Source organism: Juglans microcarpa x Juglans regia, chromosome 2D (genome assembly GCF_004785595.1).
Source record: "Juglans microcarpa x Juglans regia isolate MS1-56 chromosome 2D, Jm3101_v1.0, whole genome shotgun sequence".
In the NCBI taxonomy this organism is placed as follows: Eukaryota; Viridiplantae; Streptophyta; class Magnoliopsida; order Fagales; family Juglandaceae; genus Juglans; species Juglans microcarpa x Juglans regia.
Window position 1 is genome coordinate 2,957,993 of NC_054596.1, and position 9,844 is coordinate 2,967,836.

The 9,844-nt window shown below is 35.8% G+C and overlaps 2 protein-coding genes across 4 annotated transcripts; one reads left to right on the plus strand and one right to left on the minus strand.

Annotated features, from left to right (window-relative positions):
• Positions 1 to 1,291: 1,291 nt before the first annotated feature.
• On the plus strand, positions 1,292 to 7,827 carry LOC121251013 (RING-H2 finger protein ATL46-like). Of its 3 annotated transcripts, none has more exons than XM_041150298.1 (2): positions 1,292 to 2,974; positions 7,692 to 7,827. In XM_041150298.1, the coding sequence occupies exon 1, from the start codon at positions 1,877 to 1,879 to the stop codon at positions 2,969 to 2,971; it is 1,095 nt and encodes a 364-aa protein (XP_041006232.1). In that variant the 5' UTR covers positions 1,292 to 1,876; the 3' UTR covers positions 2,972 to 2,974; positions 7,692 to 7,827. The 3 variants fall into 3 exon arrangements, with proteins under 3 accessions (XP_041006232.1, XP_041006231.1, XP_041006233.1); XM_041150297.1 differs by lacking the exon at positions 7,692 to 7,827 and adding an exon at positions 5,048 to 5,300; XM_041150299.1 differs by lacking the exon at positions 7,692 to 7,827 and having other exon boundaries at positions 1,292 to 1,492; positions 1,769 to 3,215.
• On the minus strand, positions 7,742 to 8,218 carry LOC121251014. Its single transcript, XM_041150300.1, has one exon. The coding sequence runs from the start codon at positions 8,216 to 8,218 to the stop codon at positions 7,742 to 7,744; it is 477 nt and encodes a 158-aa protein (XP_041006234.1).
• Between the last annotated feature and the right edge of the window lie 1,626 nt (positions 8,219 to 9,844).

The window sequence follows — 9,844 nt, forward strand, 5'->3', positions numbered from 1 at the left end:
ATAAAAATTTTATTAATTTTCTAAAATTGAAAGAGCTGAAAAAGTATTAAATATCATCATAAAGAATAATATTACATGCAGTTGTAAAATACGTAAATGCTGTACACTCACTTTAAAAAAAAGTGAGATCTACTATTAACAAATTATTACTTTTTTATGTGGGTTCTGTATTTATTTATTTATTTCAAAATGATTATACGGCGCTTATACACTCACGACTGTAATTATTATTTCTCTTTTTTTAAATATTTAAAAATTTATTATTAGTATATTTATGGATTTTTTTAATATTAAAAAATAAAAATAAAATACACTAACAATACATTGAACCAATAGCCATATATCTGCCGGCCTCTCCTCTTCTTCTTAATTATCCGTCCCAAATATTCAACTACTAACTACAGTATGTATGTAGTTGTCATCCAAACATCCTTGTCCAGTACCTAAAGTTCCGATTGAAGACAAAAAGAATCATTCACGTATTGATTATCTCAAATAACCCACAACTACAAGTAATATCTTAATCCAAGGTACTCACGAAATGTGACACCGAGTTTCTTTTTTAATATTAATATAATCTAAGTTGAGATTGATAAAACTGTCATTTTTCTTTTTCTCTACCATCTACATATATATCCAAGCATTTTCCATAGGATGTTGGCTTTCTATGTTCATGGTTTTCATGATTTCAGCTTTGTTTTTTTTTTTTCTTTTTTTTTTTTTGGTAAAAATTCCGTGTATTTTCGAGTGTGCAATTCATCTTCCATATAAGATTCAAAATACTCTATTTCTTGTTGAGATTTATTATTCGATAAATATTCTATCGTGTTTATGTAATATTATTTGGAATTTTAATAAAAAAAAAATTTAATCACAAAGTGATTATATAAAAATAAATTTATAAATTAATGTAATTTGATGTATTACGTCAAATTATATAATTATTTTTATTATAAAATAGATTTAATAAATTTTATAAATCACATCTATTTATAAATTTATTTTATATAATCACTTTATATTTGTAACAATTATCTTTAATAAATATTGTAAAAATTATTTTATATATCTATCACAGTATCTCCGCTTAAAACCCTTGAAATTCAAAAAATAACACAGCGGAACCCACAATGAACTGTAGAAGCCAGAAGGTAAACGGCTCACTTTAGATCGGAGTTTTGTCGCTTGTAGTTGACCATACAACTCTCACGCGCTTTTCATAGCACGCGCTCAGATCTTTTTTGGCATTCTGTGCAACTCACATTGGAAACCACTGTAGCTGCCACCATTGCACCTTTGATTCTGTTGTACCGAAACCTTAGAGAGGTTTTTTTCTCTTTTTTTTGGTCTCTCCGACCCATTTCACTTTACTTTCTTGTGCAATATAAGTGACTCGAAAAGTCTGTCTTTAGGGTTCTCCGCTGGAAGAACATTATACTTCTCGAGAACTTCCGAAAATGCACAAATGGTGGACTTCCCAGAATCCAGTTAGGTAAGTTCAGGTTTTGTTCATATGTTTATGTGGGCTACTATGTTATTACTGCTCAGTCAACGACTTCCCTTTCATCTAAAATCGTGGGTGCAATAAGAAAATGCTTTTGCAAATTGCAAGTACTACACAGCCAATGGCTACCACCCTCAACTATTCTGGAATCTGATTGCAAAGGCTGTAATTTTTAAGGGGGTTTTGAATCAATCTACAGCAAGCCACGCTTTATTTTAACTTTGATAGCCTCGAATTTCGTTTGGTTTATGTTTGAATGAGCTGGGTGTTTCTACCACATGGTCTACAAGTTTACCCATGTGGTCTTTGGGATGTCAGAGTACAAAGAGCATAAGTGATTAAAAGTGGTTTTTGAAGCAAACCCATTTGAAGATGTCTTGGATTCAGCATCAATTCCAGCAAAAAGATGGTTATTTGAACTACCCACCTCCTTTTTCTCCTTCGTCTTCATCTCCGTATACTGGCACTTTTCATAAAGAATCAACTCCTTCATCATCTGGTACTAGAATAAGTCCAGCTCTCCTTTTCGTTATCGTAATTCTGGCCGTACTATTTTTCATCTCTGGTCTACTCCACCTGCTTGTTAGATTTCTCGTAAAGCACCCATCTTCCTCAGCATCTACTCAATCCAGTAGAAACCCAGAAATTTCAAGCTCCGATGTTCTACAGAGACAGCTACAACAACTCTTCCATCTCCATGACTCTGGTCTAGATCAAGCTTTTATAGATGCTCTTCCTGTTTTCCAGTATAAGGAGATAGTCGGACTCAAAGAGCCATTTGATTGTGCCGTTTGTCTCTGTGAGTTTTCTGGAAAGGACAAGCTCAGATTGCTTCCTATGTGTAGCCATGCTTTCCATATCAATTGTATAGACACCTGGCTCCTATCAAATTCAACATGTCCTCTTTGTAGAGGAACCCTCTTCACTCCCGAGTTTTCTGTTGAAACCCCAAATTTTGATTTTGATGATTTAAGAGAAGATGGGTGGTCTGGCAATGGTGAAAATCGGTTCACTTCTGGGAAGACTCTGGAAATGGAGGAAATTGTTGTTGAAAAGGGGGTTTTCCCAGTGAGACTCGGTAAGTTCAAGCAGCTAAATGTTGGGATAGGGGAAGATGGAGAGGGAGAGACAAGTAGCAGTAATTTAGATGCAAGAAGATGTTATTCAATGGGATCATATCAGTATGTACTTGGCAATTCAGACCTCCAGGTTGCCTTGTGCCATGATCGACAACTCCATGATATAAAACTCATAAACGGTTTAGAAAATGAAGGGAATTCCCCAGTTCATGACGGTGTGGAAGGGAAGAAAATTAGCACTGTGACCAAAGGCGAGAGCTATTCTGTTTCCAAGATCTGGCAGTGGTCAAAGAAAGGCAGATTTTCAAGTTCCTCAGATGCCCAGATGGGCATGCCTCCTTCTCTTAATATGGAATTGCCATGGATGAGTAAAGCACAAGGGACATGAAAGGTATTTGTTCATCTATTATGATTTCATCCATTGGTTGAAGCTTGTTATGCTTAAGCTATCCTTGCCGAAAATTACTTAGGATGGTAATTCACCGATTATGATGAATGGTTGTGGCATATGATGATTGTATGACATCTTTTTCTTATATTAGGCACTTAGGGATGATATTATAAGATCTGCTTAGATTGATTCTGTTATTTACTAAAAGAGTATGAATGGAAAATAGGAAGAATTCCTTGTATATGTGAGTATATATGTATGGATGTATGCATATTCATGCCTTTACAAATTTTAATGATCTCAACGGCCAGACTTGCGGAAACATCTTGTGGGAGTAAACTGATACATTCTGAGGAAAAAAAACTGAAAAAGAATATATAGTTTGATGGTTATGTCATCCATGGAACGTGGGTATAGAATTATAGTCACCTGATTTGTTAGAACCAATTCCATTTAGCAGACTAATAAGTATACAAACAAGGATTGAAATGGCTTATAAAGGCGCTTCATCTTAACATGTTTCTTTCAAAACTTCTACTCAACTTTACCACCTAATTAGTTTCATTTTTTCATCTCAAATTTTTTGTTTTTTTTCCTGTAGACAAGATCACAAAACATATTGATACCAATTTCAAGCCAAACAATTGGTCTTGGAGGACATTTTTGTTTCATTCTAAGCGTCTAAGGGAACTTGAAGCTCATAATCTTTTAGGTTTATTCTCTCCCAACAAATTTATCGTCTAGCTATCAAACGATTCAAATTAAAGTTCATCTTACCCCAACCCCAACACCCCCCCGCCCCTTCCAAAAAAAAAAATTACATTTATATGGTGAGCCTATGTTTGAATGTTTGAGATGGTTCTCTCTTTCTCAAGTTTTTTTGTTTTGGTGAAGGGAACCCCAATGGCAAGGACCTTTTTTAAAGGAAAACTCAAGCTTAGTCAGGGGCAAGTGCTCTTGCTTTTGCCCCAAGTGTGTTGTTATATCCACAGTTTTCCTCCGTCATAAGTGAGGGTTTATGAATAAAATTGGAGAGGGATCACTCTTGGACATATGGCCCCAACTCTTAAAAAAAAAAAAAAAAAAAGTGCTCTTGCTTTCTTACCTATATAGGCATGGGTTATTTTTTCAGTCTCCTTTTTCAAATTTTCGTTCGAGGGGATTGTAAACATAATCTTTTGCGATGTTTGATCTTTTTGGGTTGGGCAGTGGTGGTGGGATCCAAGAAAGCTGTGTGATGGAATCTTCATTTCCGTGGTATGAGAACTTTGATTAAAAAAAGTACTGGCAATGCTGTGGGGACCTGTGGTCTCACTTTACTCTTCCCGCCATCCCCTGTTGCCTTGTTGAAATGAACCTTTTTTCAAATTTTCCTCATTTAATTTCAAATGTTCAAATGTGGTGAGGATCGGTTGGGCTCAAGCTCATCAACTTTAAGAAGGTGTCTCTACTCTGGATCCATATAAGAAACGGTAAAAATGGAATTGAAAAGAGGTGGCGGGGGTGGAAAATTAAAAAATAAAAACAAAAGATGAGACATAAAAGTAGGGATTTTGATGCTTCCTTGGTAAGTATAATGGCTACGGTAACTCTCTTTTCTTGTTGCTTCTATTTTTTTATCTCAAGAGACTGGGTGGTTAGGGTAATTGGTAGATCGTAAATACCAAGTTACCAACTCCACCATTGAAGAGCCTAAACAGAGGCTAATGCAGCACACGCTCTACCAACCAATTATTAGTTCAACCACTTTAAAAAGGGACTCCACATTCTTGCCGTTCAAGTACTTTAAAGTGAATAGCCACCATCTTCTCCTTTTTCCTGTCCTTATTTTGGCTGGGAGTGAACTGATCACCACCCCAGAGACAAAATGGAGATACTTTCGTCTCCCTGTGGACGAAATTGGTAATTATCAATAGCATAAGAGTTAAATATGCTTATTTTTGCTGATATAACTCGCTAGCCAATGCGAGTCTGGTCTACTTGCATATCTTGTGTTGTATATAGCCATGCACCAATGCTTCTTGTCTTTCAACATTCTCTTGATATTTTATATGTTCGTGCATTATTGGGAAGATGATCTAGCTGCTGCACTGCCACCAAGGCATTTCGCAATTCATTGAACTATTGAAGCGTGTGAAGGGGCTTTGGGACCAAATGTTTGGCTGATGGAGGATTAAAACAGTCAGAACAGCAAAACAACACTACGTGAAATAGGTACAGAAACCCTGTACAATAATGCTCCAATAGCACAAGATCTCCACTGAAAATAGAATTCAGTGACCATAGAGGCTTCCAGAAGGGAAAAGAAAAGAGTAAATGATGAGAAAGGAGAAAAAGAAACACATTAGTTCTGCAACCACTACCTAGTGTTGTCAAATCAAAAAGAACACTTCCATTATAAAAGTTTGTGTTGAATTTTGGATCATACAAGAGCAGTTGCCCATGCTTGTCGGTGCCCCTCACTTGTTGAGATCACTCAAAAGTCGGAGAAGGAAAGGATTGTGGAAATTGGGATCTGCAACTGTAGTTGGAAAACAACCCACAGTAGATGGTTGTGGGATGAGTGCTTGCGTGGGGCTATTGTGGGAAGGGTAGCACTTGGAGCCGATCGGGTGGAAAGTAAATTTTTACACCAGCCAATCGAAGGTTGCTGCATATGTGCCTCTACAGATTTTTATTTGTACTTTCACACAGCTGATAAAAACAGTTTATTTGGATCCTCCTCCACCCACGTGACCTGCTCCCCTCACTCTCCCCTCATCTATCCATCTCTTTCTCTCTCTCTCTACAATACGATTTGGTTTCTAAAGATTTGTGGAGCTCTCGTGTCTTGTAAAAGGTAAAATATTTTGTTTATTTAGTCCCTCATTTTTGTTTTGTCTTACAAAATTCATAAATCAAAATGCAAAATCTTCAAACAACACAAGAAAGAGATCCCAACAAGAAAATGCATAAATCGAACCCTAGAATCGCATGAAATGCAAAAATAAACCCATAAATCAAACTCTAAAATCTAACAGAAAATGACATGTGAAATGCATAAATCAAAAACTTACCTACTCAAGGGAAGACTGTGCGAGAGGGAGGGGGTTGGAAAATCGATTACGTGAGATGAGTTGATCTTGTTAGAATTGTGTTGGATGACGAATGAAATGGGGTTGAGAAGGGGAGAAAGCTCATAAAGGCGGTTGGGGTTGCAAATGGAAGGGGAGAACTCTTGAAAAAGGGGGTTGCGAATGGAAGAGGAGATGAAGGATTCTGAAGGGTCGGGTGTAGATGTTTGGAGGCTGCATCTCCTACATGGCCAATAGTTATTGGTTGGTGTGAAAATGAGTTTTATACCATACCAGCTTTGAGTTTTCCCTTGTGGGAATGCCTCCATGTGTTGGGTCTCTCATGAGATGTTCCCTTGAACAGAAGATTTGAGGGCGTAAATTCATCCAAGCATCCTATCACATCAATGGGACTGCAAAATTGGTGGAAGATAAACTCAAAGAGGCATTAAAAACAAGCCGAGCTTGTTCTTTAGTGAGAATCATATGTAAAAAAGACAACTTTCGTGCTAAGAGTAGGCAGATTTCACAAGGAATAAAACTTTGTTTGAGGTTGCCATAGAGAGGGCACGTACACTTTTCAGATTTCCTTGTTTTGTACAATTTTAAGAACTAGTTTCTATCATAAATTATCCGATCTTTGCTCGAACCGTATAGATTGGAATAACTTTAATATGTGCCGAAATTTTGAGTGCCATAATCTTCCACTCTTTGATCAAAAGTCATAAAATTGATGTATGAGATTGGTTAAAAATAGAAGGGAGAGAGAGAAAAAAACACCCAATGAGTCTCATTATATCATTGAAATTTGAGCACTACATAAGCGACCCTACACATTAATGTGACTTTTCCCTTCTCTAGAAAACCTTAAGTGCCTATAATCATCTCTTATGACATCTCATCTACTACAACTAGTAGCTAAATATCACTTTCCCATGGTGAAAGTGCAGCACAAGGCTTCGAACTCAATCACCACGTCTTTAAAAGAACATGAAACTTTCAGTGCTTGATATGATTAAGCTTCCACAATGAGCTGGTGCAAGAAAAACGAAACACGAATGTCTAAAATCATTTGATACAAGTAAAAAGCGCTCTAAGTTTGAACAGTAGCATAATTTTGTTTCAAGCAAACATATGTAAAAAATATTTTGTTACACATAATACTATAAATGTAACATTTGTATACAATTATTGATGTAATAGGTATTGATTAGCTTAACCATCACGCACGTCAATAATATTGTTAAGAATAACTTTTTTTTTTAATAAAATTAATATATTATAACCTGCATTAACAATCCTCCAAACTTCCATATACAAATCACATGCATTTTATTCCCTTTCTTTTTATACAAGGATGAAAATTTATTAAAATTTCTTAGTATGAGAAATCTAGAGCGCCTCATGTGTCACCGACCACTTGCAAGGCTGCAACTCATATAATAAACAGTAATGATATTCACACAATACATATTTTAAAGTTAAGAGTATTTTTGTAAAGTGATTTTATTTTTATAAAATATTTTACTAAACTACCATTCATTTTAAAACATGATTGTGTAATATATCATAAAAAGTGACGTGTTTTATCATTTTTTTTTTATAGAAAAAGAAAGTCAATCAATAACCGCGCTTTGCTCTTGCCTCCCTGTGATTCTCCCCAGCATCGGAGCTAAGATCCACGTTAAAACCGCCTCAATTACCATCGTGCCAGTCACGTGAACACTGGCGCGTCCTTCCCCAAATCCATCGACGACTTAGCCGAAGCTGGAATTGAAGCATATCGGCACGAGAAGTCGCGGCCCAAATAATCCTCATCGAAATGGTTGTTTTGCCCCAGCCCCTCGTCGAAGTTCAGTGCGTAACTCAAAGGATCATAGTTGAATTTCCCATGCCCATCGGACGCTTCCAATCCAGTGCGGTTTTTGTTGAACCGGTGAACAAATGTGTTCCATTTCGGACGGGCCACGAGCTCAGACCACTCTCGAAACTTCTTCCACCCTCGGGTCCACCACCGGTCCTCACTCTCTGCCTTCTTGATTCGCTCCCACCAAGATGATCCATTGGTGGAGCCTGGCGCGGAGCCCAGGCACCGAATCCATGAGCAGCAACCTCTATTAGCGAATAAGAGATCGTGAGTGTCGTCGTCATTCACCTGTGGGGAGGTTTCAGGCGCCTGTCCCAATGACATTTCCAAAATGGAAAAATCAAAACTTTTTGCGAGAAAGATTTGCAGAAAAGAGAGGAGAAAGAGAGACTCCTAAATCCGTAATGCCACTCATCCAGGAGTAATAGGGAGGTATAACGGCAGCCTCGTTGGCTGTGGAAAAAATAGAAATTATGCAAGTATATTAGAATGGAAAAATTTAAGTGATTTTGTGTATTAATACGTGTATTTATTTGATATAATTGATCAGAAAATAAATTTTATTAAAAGTAATACTAATTTAAATTTAAAATATAAAAACAACAACATTAATATATAAATTGATATACAAATTTGCTTGTAAATAACAAAACTATATTAAAAATGTTTTCTTTTTTCAAAGCAAAAAAATACACATCATTGGTCCCCTAACTTCTTCTTAGATAAGAATAATTAAATAGATAAATGTTTTAGTTTTTATAATAATATATTCATAAATATGATTTAATATGTTATATTATATTATAAAACTATTTACGATGTAAAATAAATTTAACGTACAACGTAAAATTAGGTCAGATTTATAAATTCACAATAAAAAAAATCTATTCATCGTCCATCTTCTCATAATCCTCTCATCATTCTATAATGTGACATTAGATAATAAGTTCACAAGTAAAATATAATAAATAATTTATAATCATCTAATGTTACATTATAAAATAATGAAAAGATGATAAAAATTAAAATGATAAATAATATTACTCTTCACAATATTATACTCAAATTTATTGTGAATCAATCCCCGTTGGATTCGGAAAATCCGAACTGCTGGGTTTTCGGATTGTTGAGTGGTTCATTTCGTAGCAATAACTGCAAGTTTTGGTTGTTGCCCATCTGTCGTGTCGTCACCACGCTAGCTAACACGTTTCTCTCTGTTTATGGACAAACCTATAACAGAAATAAACGGCAGGGGAAAAGAATCAAAAGATGACCAATTCATGAAATTGCGTGAATCTCATTATCGCACTCCGCCATCATTTTCAACACAACTGTTAATAGAACAGGCCAAAGTCTAGCCCAGTGAACTACACAAAAGGCCTATGATCTGATTCCCCTCTTCTCTTACCTATCCACCGTAGTTTTTTTGAATATGATCTCTGCTTTTGATTCCTGAAAATAGTTCCTTGAAGAAATTTCATTGGATGAATTTTCAGTCGCATTGAATATTTTTGGAAGAGATAAAATGTAGACGGCCAGCCCAAGTGATAGGTTTCACAACTAAAAGATAAAAGAAGAGAGAGAAATGAGAGATAAGGATGAGACAATAAAATAGATAAGGTATCGTAAAGAAGAGAAGGTATATACAAAATGAAAAAAAAATGAAAAGGATATGAAGATGTCAGACACACAAGGGAATACGACAAATCATCATCACTCCCTAGAGGCATGCAGAAAGAGGGGTATGCGAAAAGAGAGATATAAAAGAAAATGACAAGATGATTTCAGGAGACATTTTCTTCAATTTCCACTTTTTTTTTTGTTTCTTCAACCTCAGGAGCTCCACAAAAAATAAAAGAAAAAAAAAAATAGAACTCTAATCTCCATTGTACAGAGAGTATGAAAGACCATGTGAGACTATAAATAAGCATATTATAGTGGCAAAAATTT

Excerpts from the sequence above, each read along its gene's own strand:
- LOC121251013 (XM_041150298.1), top strand. The coding sequence starts at position 1,877 with ATGTCTTGGATTCAGCATCAATTCCAGCAAAAAGATGGTTATTTGAAC.
- LOC121251014 (XM_041150300.1), bottom strand. The coding sequence starts at position 8,218 with ATGTCATTGGGACAGGCGCCTGAAACCTCCCCACAGGTGAATGACGAC.